The sequence below is a fragment of the Salmo salar genome, chromosome 04 (genome assembly GCF_965601325.2).
Source record: "Salmo salar chromosome 04, fSalSal1, whole genome shotgun sequence".
NCBI lineage: Eukaryota > Metazoa > Chordata > Actinopteri > Salmoniformes > Salmonidae > Salmo > Salmo salar.
The window spans coordinates 33474486-33499368 of NC_138294.1; the positions used below are offsets into that span (position 1 = coordinate 33474486).

Consider the following 24883-nt stretch of genomic DNA (forward strand, 5'->3'; position numbering starts at 1 on the left):
GCTACATTGGTGAGTGGAGATTGTTGTATGCTCCCTTAGAGTCTGTCTCCTGTCTGTATCATTACAGGGATATGAGATATTTCAAAGCAAGAGCTAAATTGGTAGTTTAAAACTATCTGTTTGACGCCACTATCACCAGTCTGATTGCTGCAGAGGCACTCTGTCGGTGGAGTCTCACTTCGAGCCACTGAGAAATCAGGGATGAATGTCCAAAAAGGCTGTAAAATAGAATAGGCATTCTTTCTCTCATAGTCAATGCTCGGCTGCACTCACGTCGGCCACCACTATCTATACTGTACAAAATTATAAACGCAACATGCAACAATTTCAAAGATTTTACAGTTCATATAAGGAAATCAGTCAATTTAAATCAAGTCATTAAGCCCTAATTGTCACGTCCTGACCAGTAAAAGGGGTTGTTTGTTATTGTAGTTTGGTCAGGGTGTGGCAGGGGGTGTTTGTTCTATGTGTTTCTGGGTTTTTTGGTTAATGCTCTATGTTAGCTATTTCTATGTTCGTTCTAGTTTTTCTATTTCTATGTTTAGTTTATTGGGTTGACCTTCAATTGGAGGCAGCTATTCCTCGTTGCCTCTAATTGAAGGTCATATTTAGTAGGGGTGTTTTTCTATGGGTTTTTGTGGGTAGTTGTTCCAAGTGTAAGCTGTGTTCCTTACAGGACTGTTTTTCGTCGTTGTTTTTGTTTAAGTGTTTGTTTTGGTTTTCTTCACAATAAAGAAGATGAGTATTCACATTCCCGCTGCGCCTTGGTCCCATCCTTACGACGAACGTGACACTAATCTATGGATTTCACATGACTGGGAATACAGATATGCATCTGTTGGGTATTAACGGGAACTGGAACACGCTGTCGTACACGTCGATCCAGAGCATCCCAAACATGCTCAATGGGTGACATGTCTGGTGAGTATGCAGGCCATGGAAGAACTGGGACATTTTCAGCTTCCAGGAATTGTGTACAGATCCCTGCAACATGGGGCCGTGCATTATCATGAAATATGAGGTGATGGCGGCGGATAAATGGCACGACAATAGGCCTCAGGATCTCGTCACGGTTTCTCTGTGCAGTCAAATAACCATCGATAAAATGCAAGTATGTTTATTGTCAATTTATGCTCTGTCGCCATCTGTTTAGTTTTTCGGTCCCATGGCTTGGACCTCCTGGGTAGACCCTCTGGCAGTGCAGCAGAGGTGCGATACCATCTCTGATAAATTGTGTTTTTACAGCAGTGGTGGTGGGAGATGTAATCACTCTTTCTGTTTTCTTTCATAGTCTTTGTTCTGAAGTTACCTACACATGTCTGTAACAAACTCAGTGTTGAAAATGTATTTTCCTACACTTGTCTAATGACAAAAGCAATGTACACATCTGCACAAATCTGCACAGATAACATACACACACACTGAAATATAACACACACACACACATTTGGCCTACACCAAGGCTAGAATAAACAATCAAATGATTCCTTGAACAGGAAAGAATGCAGCCAGGGTGTCACCATGTAAAGAAATGTACTTGTACATGTTTTTTGTTGGGGAACATGGTTTTAAACATTCATGTGAAGTGCAAAATAATATACACATACAGACACACACACACACGCATGCACACACGCGTGTGCAAATGCACACACCAGTTTTTTCCCTTTCTTCAATACTATGTAAACTTTAACAAGACAATTATTTGAACCAAAGGGCTTTCTCTGGTTTCTATGAATAATGACAAGGCAATTGAGGAAGAATATAGATTAATTAATGAGATTCATACTGGGGCTTCCCATGAGATGTGAGACAGGACCTAATGCCCTGTGTCACGTCTGTCATCATGGGTAATTGTTTTTCTCCTCTCTTCTCTCCCACCTTTTAGTTCTTGCCTCTAAACACATTAAAGTTAATGGCCAAATACAGCATGACAGTAAAAGGATGTGGAGCTTAGGATAGTTACACTAACAATGGAAGCATTACCATAAGGTAGAGGTCATTATACTATGTGATTTACAGTAAAATGTGAGGCTATTCGAGCAGCATATACAGTGCCTTCGGAAAGTATTCAGACCCCTTGAGTTTTTCCACATTTTGTTGTTACAGCCTTATTCTAAAATGGATTAAATAAAATACAATCCTCAGCAATCTACACAAATAACCCATAATTACAAAGTGAAAACCGTATTTTTTAAATGTTACCAAATGTATTAAAAATAATAAACAGAAATACCTTATTTACATAAGTATTCAGACCCTTTGCTATGAGACTCGAAATTCAACTCAGGTGCATCCTGTTTCCATTGATCATCCTTGAGATGTTTCTACAACTTGATTGGAGTCCACCTGTGGTCAATTAAATTGATTGGACATGATTTGGAAAAGCACACACCTGTCTATATACTGTAAGGTCCCACAGTTGACAGTACATGTCAGAGCAAAAACCAAGCCATGAGGTCAAAGGAATTGTATGTAGAGCTCCGAGAAAGGATTGTGTCGAGGCACAGATCTGGGGAACGGTAACAAAACATTTCTGCAGCATTGAAGGTCCCCAAGAACACAGTGGTCTCCATCATTAAATGGAAAAAGTTTGGAACGAACCAAGGCTCTTCCTAGAGCTGTCCGCTCAGCCAAACTGAGCAATCGGGGGAGAAGGGCCTTGGTCAGGGAGGTGACCAAGAACCTGATGGTCACTCTGACAGAGCTCTAGAGTTCCTTTGTAGAGATGGGAGAAACTTCCAGAAGGGCAACCATCTCTGCAGCACTCCACCAATCAGGCCTTTATGGTAGAGTGGCCAGACGGAAGCAACTCCTCTGTAAAAGGCACATGACAGCCCGCCAAAAGGCACCTAAAGACTCTCAGACCATGAGAAACAAGATTCTCTGGTGTGATGAAACCAAGATTGAACTCTTTGGCCTTAATGCCAAGCATCACGTCTGGAGGAAACCTGGCACCATCCCTACGGTGAAGTATGGTGGTGGCAGTATCATGCTGTGGGGATGTTTTTCAGTGGCAGGGACTGGAAGACTAGTCAGGGTCGAGGCAAAGATGAACGGAGCAACGTACAGAGAGATCCTTTATGAAAACCTGCTCCAGAGTGCTCAGGACAACGACCCTAAGAACACAGCCAAGACAATGCAGGAGTGGCTTCGGGACAAGTCTCTGAATGTCCTTGAGTGGCCCAGCCAGAGATAGCTGTGCAGCAACACTCCACATCCAACCTGACACAGCTTGAAAGGATCTGCAGAGAAGAATGGGAGAAACTCACCAAATACAGGTGTGCCAAGCTTGTAGCGTCATACCCAAGAAGACTTGATTCTGTAATTGCTGCCAAAGGTGCTTCAACAAAGTACTGAGTAAAGGGTCTGAATACTTATGTAAATGTGATATTTCCATTTTTATTTGTAATAAATTTGCAAAAATTTGGAAAAAACATATTTTTGCTTTGTCATTGTGGGGTATTGTGTGTAGAATGATGAGGGAAATAGCGATTTTATCAATTTTAGAATACAGCTGTAACGTTACAACATTTATAAAAAGTCAAGGGGTCTGAATACTTTCCAAAGGCACTGTATATTAAATTCAATAACATCAGCCCAGTTCACAAGTATAAGAGGAAACCATTGGCAGGGGTTGAGATTAAAATCAGATTGAAAATGTGAGTTGAGGAGTTATAGGAGGTCGTTCGATCTAACACGCACACACAATAAGAAATGACTGGAAAAAGCAACAATAATAGCAAAATTATCAACTTAATTCTTATCAAAACATCATTAGACATGTAAATAATGTAATCTAAAATAAAAATGTACCAAAATACATAGTTATTTTTGAAAAATTCTGTCAAATTAATTCTGTCAAATGAAATATATATTTTTCCTTTATATAATGTGCAACTTTTTTCCAAAGTAGAATCCACATAAGTACTATAAAGAAGATTTACCATTATTTGATTGTTGTATCATTTAGTTTTTAGAATTTTGTTGTAAAAACACATTTTGTTACATTTATGTGGTACAAATGGGCGGTACACCAACATTTTAAATACACTTAATTTTATTGATCCCTCAAGACAATGACCAAAAATATGTCTTAGTTTTCTTTATTTACTGCTAGTGAAGCAATGGGAGTAGTATGGTCTATGGCAGCAAGCTTCAAAAAGTATGCCTAAATCCTCAAAGTCACTTTAAACCAAATGTTATAGCAACCAAAATACCATAACAAGTTGCATATATAGAAGCTAGCTAGCTAACGAAGAACAACAAAGAATATCTAGTTAACAGAAGAAAAGAAAGAGAAAATCAGGACAGAAGAAAAAGAATATCAAAGTGAAACAGTTCTCTAAAGACACAAGAGACAATAATACAAGAAACAACACTTCTGTAGCTTGTCAACTATGTGTCTGTCTATCCCTGTTCTCTCCCCTCTGCACAGGCCATACAAACGCTTCACACCGCGTGGCCGCTGCCACTCTAACCTGGTGGTCCCAGCGCGCACGACCCACGTGGAGTTCCAGGTCTCCGGCAGCCTCTGGAAGTGCCGGTCTGCAGCCAACAAGGCTGAGTTCATCTCAGCCTATGCTACCCTCCAGTCCCTAGACTTCCTGGCGCTGACGGAAACATGGATTACCACAGATAACACTGCTACTCCTACTGCTCTCTCTTCGTCTGCCCACGTGTTCTCGCATAGCCCTAGAGCATCGAGCCAGCGGGGTGTTGGCACTGGAATCCTCATCTCTCCCAAGTGGACATTCTCTCTTTCTCCCCTGACCCATCTGTCTATCTCCTCATTTGAATTCCATGCTGTCACAGTTACCAGCCCTTTCAAGCTTAACATCCTTATCATTTATTGCCCTCCAGGTTCCCTTGGAGAGTTCATCAATGAGCTTGACGCCTTGATAAGTTCCTTTCCTGAGGATGGCTCACCTCTCACAGTTCTGGGTGACTTTAACCTCCCCACGTCTACCTTTGACTCATTCCTCTCTGCCTCCTTCTTTCCACTCCTCTCCTCTTTTGACCTCACCCTCTCACCTTCCCCCCCTACTCACAAAGCAGGCAATACGCTTGACCTCATCTTTACTAGATGCTGTTCTTCCACTAATCTCATTGCAACTCCCCTCCAAATCTCCGACCACTACCTTGTATCCTTTTCCCTCTTGCTCTCATCCAACACTTCTCACTCTGCCCCTACTCGGATGGTATTGCGCCGTCCCAACCTTCGCTCTCTCTCTCCCGCTACTCTCTCCTCTTCCATCCTATCATCTCTTCCCTCTGCTCAAACCTTCTCCAACCTATCTCCTGATTCTGCCTCCTCAACCCTCCTCTCCTCCCTTTCTGCATCCTTTGATTTTCTCTGTCCCCTATCCTCCAGGCCGGCTCGGTCCTCCCCTCCTGCTCCGTGGCTCGACGACTCACTACGAGCTCACAGAACAGGGCTCCGGGCAGCCGAGCGGAAATGGAGGAAAACTCGCCTCCCTGCGGACCTGGCATCCTTTCACTCCCTCCTCTCTACATTCTCCTCTTCTGTCTCTGCTGCTAAAACCACTTTCTACCACTCTAAATTCCAAGCATCTGCCTCTAACCCTAGGAAGCTCTTTGCTACCTTCTCCTCCCTCCTGAATCCTCCCCCCCCCCCCCCCCCTCTCTGCGGATGACTTCGTCAACCATTTTGAAAAGAAGGTTGACGATATCCGATCCTCGTTTGCTAAGTCAAACGACACCGCTGGTCCTGCTCACACTGCCCTACCCTGTGCTTTGACCTCTTTCTCCCCTCTCTCTCCAGATGAAATCTCGCGTCTTGTGACGGCCGGCCGCCCAACAACCTGCCCACTTGACCCTATCCCCTCCTCTCTTCTCCAGACCATTTCCGGAGACCTTCTCCCCTACCTCACCTCGCTCATCAACTCATCCTTGACCGCTGGCTACGTCCCTTCCGTCTTCAAGAGAGTGAGAGTTGCACCCCTTCTGAAAAAACCTACACTCGATCCCTCCGATGTCAACAACTACAGACCAGTATCCCTTCTTTCTTTTCTCTCCAAAACTCTTGAACGTGCCGTCCTTGGCCAGCTCTCCTGCTATCTCTCTCAGAATGACCTTCTTGATCCTAATCAGTCAGGTTTCAAGACTGGGCATTCAACTGAGACTGCTCTTCTCTGTGTCACGGAGGCTCTCCGCACTGCTAAAGCTAACTCTCTCTCCTCTGCTCTCATCCTTCTAGACCTATCTGCTGCCTTTGATACTGTGAACCATCAGATCCTCCTCTCCACCCTCTCCGAGTTGGGCATCTCCGGCGCGGCCCACGCTTGGATTGCGTCCTACCTGACAGGTCGCTCCTACCAGGTGGCGTGGCGAGAATCTGTCTCCGCACCATGCGCTCTCACCACTGGTGTCCCCCAGGGCTCTGTTCTAGGCCCTCTCCTATTCTCGCTATACACCAAGTCACTTGGCTCTGTCATATCCTCACATGGTCTGTCCTATCATTGCTATGCAGACGACACACAATTAATCTTCTCCTTTCCCCCTTCTGATATCCAGGCGGCGAATCGCATCTCTGCATGTCTGTCAGACATATCAGTGTGGATGACGGATCACCACCTCAAGCTGAACCTCGGCAAGACGGAGCTGCTCTTCCTCCCGGGGAAGGACTGCCCGTTCCATGATCTCGCCATCACGGTTGACAACTCCCTTGTGTCCTCCTCCCAGAGTGCTAAGAACCTTGGCTTGATCCTGGACAACACCCTGTCGTTCTACACTAACATCAAGGCGGTGACCCGATCCTGTAGGTTCATGCTCTACAACATTCGCAGAATACGACCCTGCCTCACACAGGAAACGGCGCAGGTCCTAATCCAGGCACTTGTCATCTCCCGTCTGGATTACTGCAACTCGCTGTTGGCTGGGCTCCCTGCCTGTGCCATTAAACCCCTACAACTCATCCAGAACGCCGCAGCCCGTCTGGTGTTCAACCTTCCCAAGTTCTCTCACGTCACCCCGCTCCTCCGCTCTCTCCACTGGCTTCCAGTTGAAGCTCGCATCCGCTACAAGACCATGGTGATTGCCTACGGAGCTGTGAAGGGAACGGCACCTCCATACCTTCAGGCTCTGATCAGGCCCTACACCCAAACAAGGGCACTGTGTTCATCCACCTCTGGCCTGCTGGCCCCCCTACCTCTGAGGAAGCACAGTTCCCGCTCAGCCCAGTCAAAACTGTTCGCTGCTCTGGCACCCCAATGGTGGAACAAGCTCCCTCACGACGCCAGGACAGCGGAGTCAATCACCACCTTCCGGAGACACCTGAAACCCCACCTCTTTAAGGAATACCTAGGATAGGATAAAGTAATCCTTCTAACCCCCCGCCCCCCTTAAAAGATTTAGATGCACTATTGTAAAGTGGTTGTTCCACTGGATATCATAAGGTGAATGCACCAATTTGTAAGTCGCTCTGGATAAGAGCGTCTGCTAAATGACTTAAATGTAAATGTAAATATATAGAATGTTGAAGGGCATTATAGGAATTCCGGTATTTTGTTATGAATACACACCAATACAGCACTATGTCTACATTCAGAGGGTAGTTGGTTATTGTATCACAGTTCTACCAAGTATTTATGCCATTGACAGACATTTATGAGCTGTTTTGACTGCAACTAAGCATATATCTAAGACAATTTAGATTTTTTACGCGATCATACTTAGTTATAACCAAAGGTGAGAACATAACATGCTCCATCTGTGCAGGTTATCTGTCTATCACGTAGAGATCACTCCAACAGATCCCTTTGATTGACAAAGTCATGAAACATTTGAAGAATTTAATGAACTAACTTTGGGCTATGCTAAAAAATATTGATAGTAGTTTGAGTAGTTTGAGGGTTAACTACAGCACAATAGTCAAGCTTGGGCAGTATTTCTGTTTGCCAATTCATATATCATATACTTTCTTCATGTGGTCAGTTTGTGTGTTACATATGGGGTCCAAACACTTAAAAAAGACCAGTGTGAAAGTGATACATAGTTTTATGGCCTCTGGTGCCCTCTAGTAGTTGAATTATCTTAAAACAAATAGTGTAATAAGTCTGTTACATCAGGTTTCAAAAATCATAGATTTCCCAAAAGCTGAAAACCCTTCAACAAGAAAAAAAATTGTTTTAACCAATATTCCAGCAGACTTCAATTCAAGCAGTTTTTATTTTTCTAATGGTCTATATCCAGTTAGCTCAAATTGTGTTAAGACCACACCAAAAAAGTTTGTTTTTTTCCTCACAAGAAATCTACTTCTCCTCCTCCTCCTCTTTCTTCTCATCATCCTTCTTCTCTTCTGCCTCCCCTTCCTTTTTCTCCTCCTCCCCTCCCTCCTTCTCCTCCTCATCTAGGTCCTCCTCTGCTACAACCTCTCCAGTCAGCCGCTCTATCTCAGCGATGCGTTCCCTCGTGGCCCTCTGGCTGATGCTGTAGTCTCCCAGCAGCTTCTTCAGCTTGGTCTGCATCAACTCCAGGTTGCTGTACATGCGGTTCACCTTAAATAAAAATAATAATAATAAAATGTCACATTTAGAATGCACTTTATGTTGTACAACATTTTTTAAGTCTTACAGTTTGTGCATTAAAATACTAAAAACAAGAATAGATAACTCTACAAAAAGGCAGTTATGTAAAGGAAATAAAATTTAAGGCAAGTTTTAAAAGTTCCAACCTTTTCCTCGATTTCTGTGGTTTCGGGGATAATTTTGGAAGGGTCCAGTTCCAGCAGGCCGTCCTTCAGCAGGATCTGACGACCTTTCTCCTCCAGCATGCCCTTGGCTTCTGGGTACTCGGTCAATGACTCCATCAGGTCATCCTTGGACAGGCAGAAGAGATCTGAGTAGCCAATGCTGCGGATATTGGCCGTCCTCCGGTTCCCTGCCTTAGAACCCTTTATCGCTAGGATACTGATCTCCCCAAAGTAGCTGCCATCTCCCAGCACGCAGAACTGCTTGATGCCATCATCAGCCACCACCGCCAGCTTGCCCTCCTTGACAATATACATCTCACGGCCGATGTCGCCCTTCTTACAGATGTAGTCGCCAGGGCTGAAGACCTGGGGCTGCAACTTGAGCACCAGCTCAATCAGCAGGCCCGCTTCGCAGTCAGCGAAGATGCGGACCTTCTTGAGAGTATCCAGGTGGACGTTAATGGCGATTTCGGCCCTGAGCTTGTCGGGCAGGTACCGCAGCGTCTCCCGTTCGTCCTGAGCCTTGTCGTTGGTCCACAGGTAGTCGAACCACGTGATGACTCGCAGCTCCAGGTCCTTATCCACCTTCCACTTCTGTAGAGGTGTTATAGGGAGAAATTGACTCGTATTCATGATATATAAGCCAACTAACTACAGTTGTGACGCACCACTTGCCCTTCCAACCCCACAATGGGCGCTAACATAATTTCTATAAAGTGTAATAGTGCACCAACATTTGAGTCAACAAATCCTCAATACTTTGATGGCTCCTTTACGAACCCCACACACGCACCTGCATGTACTGCTTGATGTTGTCGATGCGTGCCTGAAACTCGACCCTCGCAGCGCTGATGTTGGAGATCATGGAGCTGATGTTTCCCACCAGGGTGGCGAAGATAAGCACACCCACAAGGAAGTCCAGCACATGGAAGAAGAACTCTGAGTCCAACTCCGGTGATGGTGTCTCGCCGATGGTGGTCAGCGTCAGCGTGGACCAGTAGAGGCTGAAAGAGTACTTCCTCCCCAGTTCGCCGAACTCTGGCTCTTCTGGGTCATTCAGGTCCGGGTAGACCCAGGGGTCAGAGCCGAAGCCGATGGACTAGATTAATTGATTAATTGATTACCCGATTTTTGTATAATAAATGTACACCATAAAAGCACAAAGAAATGAAAGCATTAAACAAGTACTTTTGGGCATAGGACAAAACACGCCTAAGAAATGCATATGATAAGCAGATATCGACATCACAATAAGTACATCCAGCAGCTGAGAAACTCAAAGACCTTAGAGAAGGAGTAGTAGAGGCAGGCGTTCCAGTGGATGATGATGATGATGTACATGACCAGGTTGGAGATGCGGAAGAGGTTGGTGTAGTTGGTCTTGGTCTCGGTGCGGGTGAAGAACTCCATCATACGCGTGATTCGGAGGAGCTTGTTGAGGCGGATCTCGGGGTAGTTGATCCCCAGGTAGATGTAAAACACATCTGTGGGCAGCATGGAGATGGCGTCCAGCTTGAACTGGAGGCTGCTGATATAACGTTCCCACAGCAGCTTCTTGTCTTTGACCAGCAGGCCCTGCTCCAGGTAGGCTGACAAAATGTATTGTAAGAAATAATAAAAGTATCATGCGTAATAATAAAACTGCGACATGTGATGTATCAATTTGAAAGAGCGGACATAAAACATTAAATGAAAGGAAACTAAAACACACTCATACACACACACACCTGTCCTGGTCCTGAAGGCCATGTCAGCCAGGTAGAGGACATCAGAGATGTAGTCCAGAATCATCCAGGTGACTAGGTGATTATGCTGCAGCTCCTCAAAGCAGGCCCTGACACACAGGAGACAGAGCAGAGAAAACTGTTAGATGCTCAACCATGCTTTAATACAAGCATATCTTAAACAAATTGTGAGTCTTTAAAATAAAATGCACCCAGTACTTCGAGTGGGAAATTACTTGCAGGTGAGTAAGAAGATAATATGAAGTTACACAAAAGAAGAATTTACTGGAAAAGCAATTTTTGTCTTACACTTTGTTTATATAAAGTACCAGTCAAAATGTTGGACACTGTATGCCCTGGCCATAGAGAGGGGTTTTTTGTTCTTTATTTTGGTTAGGCCAGGGTGTTACATTGGGTGTGCGTTCTATGTTCCTTTTTCTATGTTTTGGTATTTCTTTGTTGAAGCTCGTTGCTGCTGATTGGGAGTCACACATAAGGAGCATGTTTTTCCTTTGGGTTTTGTGGGTAATTGTTTCTGTTTTGAGTATTTTCCTAACAGGACTGTTTGCTGTCGTTTTTGTTCATTTTGTAGTGTTCTCTTGTTTATTTGAATTAAAATTCTAATGATGAACACATCCTCTGCTGCACCTTGGTTCCCTCTTCCAGACAGCCGTTACAGACACATCTACTCATTCAAGGGTTTTTCTTTATTTTTATTATTTTCTACATTGTAGAATAATAGTGAAGACATCAAAACTATGAAATAACACATTTGGAATCATGTAGTAACCAAAACGGTGTTAAACAAATCAAAATATATTTTATATTTGAGATTCTTCAAAATAGCCACCCTTTGCCTTGATAACAGTTTTGCACACTCTTTGCATTCTCTCAACCAGCTTCATGAGGTAGTCACCTGGAATGTATTTCAATTAACAGGTGTGCCTTGTTAAAAGTTAATTTGTGGAATTTCTTTCCTTCTTAATGCATTTGAGCATATCAGTTGCGGTGTGACAAGGTAGGGGTGGTATACAGAAGATAGCCCTATTTGGTAAAAGACCAAGTCCATACTATGACAAGAACAGCTCAAATAATCAAAGGGAAATGACAGTCCATCATTACTTTAGGACATGAAGATCAGTCAATGCGGAAAATGTAAAGAACTTTTCAAGTTTCTTCAAGTGCAGTCGCAAAAACCTTCAAGCGCTATGATGAAACTGGCTCTCATGAGGACCACCACAGGAAAGGAAGACCCAGAGTTACCTGTGCTGCAGAGGATAAGTTCATTAGAGTTAACTGCACATCAGATTGCAGCCCAAATAAATGCTTCACAGAGTTCAAGTAACAGACACATCTCAACATCAACTCTTCAGAGGAGACTGTGTGAATCAGGCCTTCATGGTCGAATTGCTGCAAAGAAACTACTACTAAAGGACACCAAAAAGAAGAGACTTGCTTGGGCCAAGAAACATGAGTAATGGACATTAGACCGGTGTAAATATGTCCTTTGGTCCAAATTTGAGATTTTTGGTTCCAAACACTGTCTTTGTGAGACGCAGAGTAGGTGAACGGATTATCTCTGCATGTGTGGTTCCCACCGTGAAGCATGGAGGAGGATGTCTGATGGTGTGGGAGTGCTTTGCTGGTGACACTGTCAGTGATTTATTTAGAACTCAAGTCACACTTAACCAGCATGGCTACCACAGCATTCTTCAGCGATGCGCCATCCCTTCTGGTTTGTGGGACTTAGTGGGACTATAATTTGTTTTTCAACAGGACAATGACCCAACACACCTCTAGGCTGTGTAAGGGCTATTTGACCCTTACACAGAGAATGTGCGGTCCTCCACGGACACTTTGACCCATACTGGAGAAATGAGAAACTGCGACTCCGATGGCAGGAGGATGAAACTCGAGAAACGCTTTGAATTTGATACCATTGTGTAAAATAAATCTAAATGTTACCTCTCACATATTATGTATGAAGAGTTCCCTGGAGTGCACAAAAAAAACATGATTTAGGATAATACATACAAACGGAGATATGTTTTTGCAAAATAACCCCTAATATGTTGTACAGTTTAATCGGGATTCATATTTAATTGGATATGTAATTATTAAACAATACTTGCATGTTATGAAATGTATTCTAATAAATTACGTTTAAACTGATGCCGTTTTCGATGCCTCAGGTGGGCAGATACGAGTGCACAGTTTCATATATTGTTGTCACATGTTTGTTGCTCAGAACTGTCAATGTGATAATGTCCCTGTCATTGTCAGTTACAATAAGGGTAATTACCACACCTGAAGGTGTTACGCAATTTTGTAGCTTTTACAATCAAATGAGTGGGTATTTAAAAGGCATGCAATTACAATGCATAATGACGCACAATGGCTGCTTTGGCACTGTTGGAAGATTTGGCGAATGGAATAATTCTGAGAGAACCAATTTTCAGAGACCAGCCAGATTTACTGGCCAATGATGATGAGTGAATTAGGAGCCCGTTCCGATTACCAAGCGCTGTTCTCTTGGATCTCTGTGCTGTAGTGGGCCCAGCTTTACAGAGAAGGACCCGCAGAAACGAAGCCGTGCCTGTCCCACTTCAATTCCTTGGCAACCTCATTAATAGCGTCGATGGTGTCGCTTTGCGTTGCAGGACTGCATCTGTGAGGACACGGCCGCTGGAGGGTTGTGACGCACGAGGTGCATTGGAGACACCAAGGCTGGGCGCACTCAGCTCCTGCTCAGCTGCAGCACCACCGACCCCGATGGAACACGCAGTGACACTTTTTTTATGAAAATGTCATAATTGTTTGTGTAAATAAATGTTTCAACACCAACCTCAATGCATTTGGTTTACTCTATTTAAACAAGAGAATACTAATTACATACCTGGATCATCCGGTGCATCTTGCATGTCCATGTCCCCCTCCACCTCAGTCACTACTCCACTCAGGAGTTTTTCCCCTATAATACTGGCAAGTCGCTCATCAAGGGGGTTGAGCTCCGATGTCCCCTTTCCCCCACCTGTGGCACAAACACTTTGTCTGTGTAAGGCCTTTTGGCCTCCACTTTTATGTCGGACCACTTCTTATTTCTGAGAGAGTCCGACCTTCTGAGCCAGCAGCATTCACAGCATCCGCCACATGCTACTACTCTAATGCATTTTTGGCATTTCTAATGCCCACACCAAACAATATATTTTTTCTTGGTTCAACTTCCCCTACAAGAACTTCCATTTCACACTGGGTGAAATTTCTTTTTTTAGCCTTTCTGTCGGGATTTGTCGTCATTGTCGTCATGCAGTCAGTATGGATGAATATTAATTAGTCGTGTTTCACTGACTATTTATAGGCAGCTATGGGCGTTAAAAGGGTGGGACAAGACGGCGTGGGACGTGCGTGTGCACTGTGTTATAAATCTGAATATTTTTGTGCATAAGCACTTTCTGTGTTTTGTCCATATGCCACCTTTTGACGTGAAACCTATGCACAGTTTTATAAATGAGTCCCCTGGCCTCCACAATCGCCAGACCTCAAGCCAATTGAGATGGTTTGGAATGATTTGGATCGCAGAATGATACAAAAGCAGCCAACAAGTGCTCAGCATATGTGGGAACTCCTTTCAAGACTGTTGGAAAATCATTCTCTGCTGGTTGAGAGAATGCCAAGAGTGTGCAAAGCTGGCAAAGGGTGGCTACTTTGAAGAATCTCAAATATAAAATATATTTCAATTTGTTTAATACTTTTTTGGTTACTACATGATTTCATATGTGTTATTTCATGGTGTTGATGTCTTCATTATTATTCTACAATGTAGAACATAGTTAAAATAAAGAAAAACCCTTGAATGAGTAGGTGTGTCCAAACATTTGACTGGTACTATATAAAAGGAGAAACTTTGTAAAAAAAGAAAAATAATAACTTGTTTTAACCTCAGAATCCATTCCATGCCACTAACTTAACTATATATTTTAAACAAACTATATATTTTAAACTGTACATTTTTACCTGGCTATTATCATGGTCCAATTGTACATGACTGGTATTGTGATAATGAACAGCCAGTTGTAGTACAGACTGCCCGCTGGATTGATGAAAAACACTTCTTTGGCCCTGCAAGGAAAGGAAGATGGAGAAGTTAATTTAATATTTAATACTTAATACATTAAACATAATAATAATATACTTAATATTTAATTTAAACAGAGTCATATACAGATATCAATGCTGATATCAGTATATCGCTTCGGGTGAGATATTACTATCATACACACCCCTCCTTTTTCTCTTTCTCCTTTTTCTCCTTTTCCTCTTTTTCCTTTTTTTCTTTCTCCTCCTTTTCTTTCTCCTCCTTTTCTTTCTCCTCCTGCTCTTTCTGCTTCTTCTTTTCTTTCTTTTTCCTGAGAAAACAAATACAAGTTTCTGAAGCTTTTGTGCATGTAACCTCTCTTCTATCTAACTATGCAGCATTCATGGAAATGAGGGACAAATTAGGTGTTTACTCTTTTTTCTCTTTCTTTTCTTTCTTCTCCTTTTTCTTCTTTTTCTTCTCCTCCCTAGGGTAAAAGGACACATTTTATGACACACACACAAACACACACACACACACACACACACACACACACACACACACACACACACACACACACACACACACACACACACACACACACACACACACACACACACACACACACACACACAGAGTTGCCATGGCAGCTGTAATGGCTAGCAGACTGTGCTGCTGTATCTCTGTAAATAATTTCTGATACATTGTAACAGTCAGGAGATCCAAAAGGGTGGATTTATTTCAGGCAAAGTGAGGGCTGCCCTTGGGGCCAGCTGCTGTGGGGCCAATGTGGAGCCGATAAGCAAAGGCGCATATGTCCAATGTGGGCAGCCTACATGGGTCCAATCTTTTAACCCTCATTGGGCCCACATCGTGCTAATGTGGGTATGTTTTCTGGGAAAAGATGGGCTTATTTCAGGTAAAGTGAGAGCTGCGTCCACCAGATATGGTCTCCCCACACTGGGCCACACTGGCCCAATGACTTTGGGGTCCATGTGGAGCCAATGAGCAAAGGTGCATCTGCCCAATGTGGGTAGCCTACGTGGAGAGAATATTTTCACCCACATTGTACCATTGTGGATGTTTGCTAGGTAGCTACTAGCTAGCAAACTGACAAAGTAGCAGTATTTTATTTTTAAATGCCGTGGCTTGAGGTTGAGGAGAAGTCCGAAGCGGAAGGACAGTTGAGATGGCTTGTGGTGATGGCAGAGGCTTGAGGACTGTAATAGCCTACTTTGCACTACTGATAAGTGGTGAGCTTTCTGGCGCCAGCGACATCACCCAGGAGGGTGCTACTTTTTGGTAGTGGAGGAGTAGCTGTCAAAGTCAAGTGGCTACGTTACGGGGTCAGTGGCGGTTCTAGACCATTTCAACTGGGGGGGCCAAGCTGGGGCCAGTTGTACTGTTAGAGGGGCCAGTTACATTAGACGTTATTGTTGTCATATCGTTTTCTTCACTGCATTGCAGGCATTAGCAGGCAAAAGACCATGTTCCACGTTGCCACTGTCTAATAACGGATGTAAAAAAAGAACGATAGTAAAAATTAGTTAGGTAAAAATTATTTCATACTCCACATTTATGGGGTCCACAAGGGGGTCCAAAATTGTTGTCACAGGGGTACTGCCCCCCCTCCAGAACCGCTAGTGTACGGGGTACGCTGCTTAATGACTCTGGACCTATCTGATCCTGTCCCACGACTCCCCCCTGGCTGTGACCACCATGCTTCATCCCTGTGACCGTGATGCTGCCTCCCACCACTCAGGAGGACATTGACGCTACCAAAACTAAATGCTTCAGCTCCCATCCTAACTTCGGGGTGGCAGGAAGCCTAGTGGTTAGAGCGTTGGACTATTAACCGAAAGGTTGCATGCTCAAATCCCCAAGCTGACAAGGTAAAAATCTGTCTTTCTGTCCCTGAACAAGGCAGTTAACCCACTGTTCCTAGGCTATCATTGTAAATAAGAATTTGTTCTATACTGAATTGCCTAGTTAAATAAAGGTAAAATAATAAATAAACTTCCTGATTTTTTTTGCTGTTTTTGCTTACTTGTATGTGCTGTGAACGAATTACATTTTTAGTTGCCATTTATGGCCAACATGTAATGTAATAAAACTACTACTACCACTACTACACACATACAACACACACACACAGTATATGGGGACTGACTCACTCCTCATTGTTGTTACTGTTGTTCACATTGAACAGACGCCCTGGGCCAGGAGAAGTTTCATCTCTGGAAACAACAAACAATATTTAAAATACAGCCAACAAAAACACGGCGACATCAATAAAGTTCAGTATCAAACAACAATTGGACCAACAGGTAGCTATATACAGTTATACAGAAGTTGGAAGTTTACATACACATAGGTTGGAGTCATTGAAACTCGTTTTTCAACCACTCCACAAATGTCTTGTTATCAAACTATAGTTTTGGCAAGTCGGGTAGGACATCTCCTTTGTGCATGACACAAGTAATATCTCCAACAATTGTTTACAGACAGATTATTTCACTTATAATTCACTGTTTCACAATTCCAGTGAGTCAGAAATATACATACACTAAGTTGACTGTGCCTTTAAACAGCTTGGAAAATTCCAGAAAATGATGTCATGGCTTTAGAAGCTTCTGATAGGCTAATTGACATCATTTGAGTCAATTTGGAGGTGTACCTGTGGATGTATTTCAATTCCTACCTTCAAACTCAGTGCCTCTTTGCTTTACATCATGGGAAAATCAAAAGAAATCAGCCAAGACCTCAGAAAATAAATTGTAGACCTCCACAAGTCTGGTTCATCTTTGGGAGCAATTTCCAAATGCCTGAAGGTACCACGTTCATCTGTACAAACAATAGTACGCAAGTATAAACACCATGGGACCACGCAGCCGTCATACTGCTCAGGATGGAGACGCATTCTGTCTCCCAGAGATGAACGTACTTTGGTGCGAAAAGTGCAAATCAATCCTAGAACAACAGCAAAGGACCTTGTGAAGATGCTGGAGGAAACAGGTACAAATGTATCTAAATCCACAGTAAAACAAGTCCTATATCAACATAACCTGAAAGGCCACTCAGCAAAGAAGAAGCCACTGCTTCAAAACCGCCATAAAAAAAGCCAGATGATGGTTTGCAACTGCACATGGGGACAATGATGGTACTTTTTGGAGAAATGTCCTCTGGTCTGATGAAACAAAAATAGAACCGTTATGTTTGGAGGAAAAAAGGGGAGGCTTGCAAGCCAAACAACACCATCACAACCGTGAAGCATGGCGGGGGTGGCAGCATCATGTTGTGGGGGTGCTTTGTGGCAGGAGGGACTGGTGCACTTCACAAAATAGATGGCATCATGAGGACATAAAATGATGTGGATATATTGAAGCAACATCTCAAGACATCAGTCAAGAAGTTAAAGCTTGGTCGCAATGGGTCTTCCAAATCGGCAATGACCACAAGCATACTTCCAAAGTTGTGGCAAAATGGCTTAAGGACAACAAAGTCAAGGTATTGGAGTGGCCATCACAAAGCCCTGACCTCAATCCCATAGAAGATTTGTGGGCAGAACTGAAAAAGCGTGTGTGAGCAAGGAGGCCTACAAACCTGACTCAGTTACACCAGCTCTGTCAGGAGGAATGGGCCAACATTCACCCAACTTATTGTGGGAAGCTTGTGGAAGGCTACCCAAAACGTTTGACCCAAGTTAAACAATTTAAAGGCAATGCTACCAAATACTAATTGAGTGTATGCAAACTTCTGACCCACTGGGAATGTAATGAAAGAAATAAATGCAGAAATAAATCATTCTCTCTCCTATTATTCTGCCATTTCACATTCTTAAAATAAAGTGGTGATCCTCACTGACGTAAGACAGAGAATTTTTACTAGGATTAAATAAAAATTTTTAGTTTAAATGTATTTGGCTAAGGTGTATGTAAACTTCTGACTTCAACTGTATGTATTGTTTACATTTCATCCTCACTGTCCTCCTCTGTGTATGTGGCCATGTTTGGAGAAATGCGAGGCGCAACCGCCAGAAACGGACGAGTGCTTGATGTGCTGATCATGGCAGCCAATCTGGGTAGCCTATCAAACACAAAGCAAATGGAGACATATTGTCCTTATGCCAAAAACATAAATGTTCTTGCATTGTAAAACTGCATGTTTAGATATAATGAATGTATTCAATACAACAGGGTTTACATAATGACAACAAAGTAGATAAAACATTTTTGGGGTGAATTATAGAGGCATACTAGACATCCATATATTACTGCTAATGTTGTTATGATTTTATCTTGACAACAGATGAAAAAATATCACAATTACAAGGACCACAACTTTGTTTACTGAATAAAATACTACATTCAGTTTCATGTAGTCTTACCTTTACCGCTAGTCAGCATAGTGCACTGTCCATAGTCATCACAGACCTCAAGATAAGCAGTCCTTTCGTTCCCACTCCACACAGACACTTAATCCAAGTGTAATGTAAGTATAGATAAACAGCCTATCAGGTTATATATCACACCGATATACAGCTAATTTGATGAATGGATACAAAATAAGCATGTTGCAGTAGTGGTGTCATTGAGTCTTCCTGACCCTGAGTGGGATTTGAGGATTATGGAGATGGATGAAAGTGGCTGTGGTGGCAAAGTCTCAGGGCGGTCACCCTCCTCCACTCCCTTTCTATGTTTAGGGCCCTTTGCGGCACCACTCCAGAATAAATGCATTTTATTTTACAATAAATAATAAAATACATCAAGTTGCCTCATCCATCCAACAATACACAAAACACAGAAATTGATCCTCCCTATCACAGCTTCTCACGCTGTCATAATAAAACATCAGTGTGGGTTTGACGTTTTGAAACTCCGGGATTGCTGCTGATACACAAGGGGCATCTCAATAGTCTAAAGTGGCTTCCTATCCCCGCCCTATTTCCTTTGTCTGAAAACACAGAGGGTAAATCTGTGTGTCGGATACCGTCGAGGAGCCTGTGCTTTTCGCTCTCCCAGTTCATTTTAGGGCAGATGAAGGAAAGGAGTTAAGAGGAGGACACAAAAGTATTGAGATTAAACCACAGGCTTTACAAATGATACAAACCAGACGGTTGGGTTGCTTTAACATGCCTCCTACTATACCACACCTGTGTGTTGGTTAGCTCACCTTGAGTCCCTGAACAGTGGGGAGTAGGATTTAGTCTCAGTAGGGGCCGGCTTTAACCCTCTCTCCTGCTCTGTCAGCACTTTCTATTCTATCCCCCTGATCCTATTAAAACAAGCCAGCTGGGTAGAAGTTGCCTTCAACCACAGATCTAGGATCAGATGACTCTTCCTTAAATTCTAACATACACTGAGTGTACAAAACATTAGGAACACCTTCCTAATATTACATTTCACCCCCTTTGCCCCCAGAACAGCCTCAATTAGTCGGAGCATGGACTACAAGATTGTCAAAAGCGTTCTACAGGGATGCTAGTCTCCCTCCCAACCCGCCCAGATCAAAACTTTGGACACACCTAATCATTGAAGGGTTTTTCTTTATTTTTACTATTTTCTACGTTGTAGAATAATAGTGAAGATTTCAAAACTATAAATTAACACATGTGGAATCATGTAGTAACCAAAAAAGTGTTAAACAAATTGAAATATATTTTATATGTGAGATTCTTCAAAGTAGCCACCCTTTGCCTTGATGACAGCTTTGCACACTCTTGGCATTGTCTCAACCAGCTTCACCTGGAATGATTTTCCAACAGTCTTGAAGGAGTTCCCACATATGCTGAGCACTTGTTGGCTGCTTTTCCTTCACTCTGTGGTCCAACACATCCCAAATCATCTCAATTGGGTTGAGGTCGGCTGATTGTGGAGGCCAGGTGCAGCACTCCATCACTCTCCTTCTTGGTCAAATAACTCTTACACAGCCTAGAGGTGTGTTGGGTCATTGTCCTGTTGAAAAACAAATGATAGTCCCACTAAGCGCAAATCAGATGGGATGGTGTATTTCTGCAGAATGCTGTGGTAGCCATGCTGGTTAAGTGTGCCTTGAATTCTAAATAAATCACTGACAGTGTCACCAGAAAAGCACCCCCACACCATCACACCTCCTCCTCCATGCTTCACGGTGGGAACTACACATGTGGAGCTCATCAGTTCACTTACTCTGTGTCTCACAAAGACTCGTGGATGGAACCAAAAATCTCAAATTTGCACTCAGCAGACCAAAGGACATATTTTCACCAGTCCACTGCTCGTATTTCTTGACCCAAGCAAGTATTTTATTTTTATTGGTGTCCTTTAGTAGTGGTTTCTTTGCAGCAATTCGACTATGAAGGCCTGATTCACGCAGTCTCTGAACAGTTGATGTTGAGATGTGTCTGTTACTTGAACTCTGTGAAGCATTTATTTGGGCTGCAATTTCTGAGGCTGGAAACTCTAATGAACTTATCCTCTGCAGCAGAGGTAACTCTGGGTCTTCCTTTCCTGTGGCATTCCTCCTGAGAGCCAGTTTCATCATAGCGCTTGATTGCACATAAAAAAACTTTCAACGTTTTTAAAATTTTCCAGATTGACTGACCTTCATGTCTTAAATAGACCCATATCCATAATGGTTATAGACCTATTTCCATCCTGCCTCGCCTTTCTAAAATCTTCGAGAGCCAAGATAACAAACAGATCACCAACCATTTCGAATCCCACCGTGCCTTCTCTACTATGCAATCTGGTTTCCGAGCTGGTCATGGGTGCACCTCAGCCACGCTAAAGGTTCTAAACAATATCATAACCGCCATCAATAAAAGACAGTACTGTGCACCCGTCTTCATCGACCTGGCCAAGGCTTTCAACTCTGTCAATTACCGCATTCTTATCGGCAGACTCAATACCCTTGGTTTCTCAAATGACTGCCTCGCCTGGTTCACCAACTACTTCTCAGATAGAATTCAGTATGTCAAATCGGAGGGCCTGTTGTCCTCACCTCTGGCAGTCTCTATGGGGCTGCCACAGGGTTCAATTCTCGGGCCGACTCTTTTCTCTGTATATATCAATGATGTCACTCTTGCTGCTGGGGATTCTCTGATCCACCTCTACGCAGACGACACCATTCTGTTTACATCTGTCCGTCTTTGGACACTGTGTTAACAAACCTCCAAACGAGCTTCAATGCCATACAACACTCCTTCCGTGGACTCCAACTGCTCTTAAATGGTTGTAAAACTAAATGGATGCTCTTCAACCGATTGTTGCCCGCACCCGCCCGCCTGACTAGCATCACTACTCTGGACGGTTCTGACTTAGAATATGTGGACAACTATAATACCTAGATGTCTGGTTAGACTGTAAAGTCTCCTTCCAGACTCACATTAAGCATCTCCAATCCAAAATTAAATCTAGAATTGGCTTCCTATTTCGCAACAAAGCCTTCTTCACTCATGCTGCCAAACATACCCTCGTAAAACTGACTATCCTACCGATCCTTGATAGCCTCCAACACTCTACTCAGCAAACTGGATGAAGTCTATCACAGTGCCATCCGTTTTGTCACCAAAGCCCCATATACTACCCACCACTGCGACCTGTATGTTCTCGTTGGCTGGCCCTCACAACATATTTGTCGCCAAACCCACTGGCTCCAAGATGACCATCTTAAGTCTTTGCTAGGTAAAGCCCTGCCTTATCTCAGCTCACTGGTCACCATAGCAACACCCACCCATAGCACGCGCTCCAGCAGGTATATTTTACTGGTCATCCCCAAAGCCAACACTCCCTTTGGCTGCCTTTCCTTTCAGTTCTCTGCTGCCAATGATTTGAACGAATTGCAAAAATCACTGAAGCTGGAGTCTTATATCTCCCTCTCTAACTTTAAGCATCAGCTGTCAGAGCAGCTTACCAATCACTGTACCTGTACACAGCCCATCTGTAAATAGCACACCCAACTACCTCATCCCCATATTGTTATTTATCCTCTTGCTCTTTTGCACCCTAGTATCTCTACTTGCACATCATCATCCTCACATCTATCACTCCAGTGTTAATGCTAAATTGTAATTATTTCGCCTCTATGGCCTATTTATTGCCTAACTTCCCTACTCTTATACATTTGCACACACTGTACATAGATTTTTCTATTGTGTTATTGACTGTACGTTTGTTTATGTGTAACTCTGTGTTGTTTTTGTCGCACTGCTTTGCTTTATCTTGGCCAGGTCGCAGTTGTAAATGAGAAAATGTTCTCAACTGACCTACCTGGTTAAATAAAGGTGAAATAAAAATGAAATAAAATAAAAAATGTATTAACATTTTTATTAAAGTAATGATGGACTGTCATTTCTCTTTGCTTATTTGAGCTGTTCTTGCCATAATATGGACTTGGTCTTTTACCAAATAGGGCTATCTTCTGTATACCACCCCTACCTTGTCACATCACAACTGGTATGCTCAAATGCATTAAGAAGTAAAGACATTTCACAAATGAACTTTTAACAAGGCACACCTGTTAATTGAAATGCATTCCAGGTGACTACCTACCTTGTCACAACACAACTGATTGGCTCAAACACATTAAGAAGGAAAGAAATTACACAAATATGACCGACCGGCTCAAATCGGTCTTAGGTAGCAAAATTTGAAATTGTGATTTTTACATTGGATAGAAGTAGAGATTACATAAGCTACAAAATGGTATATCATACACTGCATTTTTGAGGAACAATGGGAAAGTAATTATGCTTTGAAAGTTGATCAACTTGTAAACTCACTTTTGAGAAAATGGCCTTTGAATGTTTTGGTACGTACTGGAGAGCTCTCCTTTGTCTACACCCATTCAGCATTGTTCACACACTCTTAAAAGCCAGCCCCACCCATCTCTTTAAGGATTCAGATGTGAGGTCATGTGCTAAAACAGTGAGTAGTGTTGTAAAGATTAAGACTAAAAGTGGTAAAAGTAGTAGCCTACAATAAGGACAAATTCCAGGTAAACAGAAAGTGTCCAGATAAAAATATTTAATAAATATTAGATGACGCTTACCCAGACACACTTGTCTAAGAAATGCTAAAAAACCCAACCACATCTAGCCAAGTGGATGGGTCTCTACAGAAGGTGTAAATGGTACAGCCAAATGGTTACTTGCATAGTAGCAATATCAGAAATAGATAGTGTCAATATAAATAAAGTAATATACAGTATGTACAAGAGCAATATCAATAACAATAGCAGTGGTAGATGAGGAAGTTATATGCATACAATCAGGGGTAAAGTGGCTGAGCAGCAGGATTTAAAAAAATTGTTGCGGCAAAGTGTGTTAGGAGAGAGTCATTTGAATAGAAGCGACTGCAGATAGTGTTGATGACTGGTCCATCCGAAACACGCATCAACAAGGGAATCTATATTTGGAGAGCCTGTTTCTGTCCTCCCCTTGACTTTGGTGCAGGGCATGTGATGTCCATAGCCTCTTCATCGCAAAACTCCCTGATCTTCTCAAAAACATACGTTTGTCTAGCTGTGTCCAGTCTAGGTGGTGCTTGTACAGGCAGACCACCTATGGGAGGAAGGATGTCAGCGTTGCGCAGCAGAAACCTGGTCCCGACTGAGTCCGAAAGCTCCTTGGCGACAACAACACCAGGCTCCAGAGCATCGAAGCTGTAAAACAGGAAATAACAAAAAAAATGAGAAGACATTACAACCTTGCACAACATCAATTCACCTCCCAAGTTTAGATAAGAAGGATAACCTCATACAATGCAATGAAAATTATATTCACCTCAAGTGCTGGTACTGCTTGAACTGTGGCAGCGGCCTGAAGTACGGAGTCAGGTGTTGTTGCCAGCCATAGCTTTCTACCAGCACCGTACCATCTTCCAGTCCAACCAGCTGTTGGATGGTGACCCCTGTCACAGTGCTGTCCTTCACAACACCAGCAATCCCAGACAAAGTGTTCACTCTGGTCTTTCTGATGCGCTGCTTGATGAGGCTGAAGCACCAGTCGGGGGCAAACTTGGTGTGGCCTGTGATCAGGAAGTGAAGGTCCAGATTGTAGTGGAGCTTGTGCATGGTCCGCCAGGCACAATACCAGAGCACAAACTTGTTCTTATTTTGGCCACTGCAGTTGCGAGGAGTTAAAAACTAGATGGAACCTGGCTGCATAGGGTCAGAAGGATAGTGCACCTGCAAACAACAAAATAACATTAAGACAAGTTAATGAAAAGAAAATGTAACGTAAAACGTAATATCATTTTTTAATGCATCATTATCAAGTAAGTTTCACTTACCTACAAATGTGCAGAGCAGTAGCACTGCATACCGACACATCATCTTGGAAACTGGATGTTAATAACAGAGCCCGGCTACACGTGCCTCTGGAAAATACAA

General features: G+C 43.0%; 1 protein-coding gene across 1 annotated transcript; it reads right to left on the minus strand.

Moving 5' to 3' along the window:
• Positions 1-7348: 7348 nt before the first annotated feature.
• cnga1a (cyclic nucleotide gated channel subunit alpha 1a) lies at positions 7349-19141 on the minus strand. The gene is made up of 11 exons (XM_082974354.1): positions 18900-19141; positions 18482-18598; positions 16687-16749; positions 14946-14999; positions 14718-14843; positions 14452-14556; positions 10441-10547; positions 9998-10302; positions 9507-9812; positions 8696-9307; positions 7349-8519 (listed from the first exon to the last, which is right to left on the minus strand). The coding sequence occupies exons 2-11, from the start codon at positions 18577-18579 to the stop codon at positions 8274-8276; spliced, it is 2022 nt and encodes a 673-aa protein (XP_082830480.1). The 5' UTR covers positions 18580-18598; positions 18900-19141; the 3' UTR covers positions 7349-8273.
• Positions 19142-24883: the final 5742 nt, after the last annotated feature.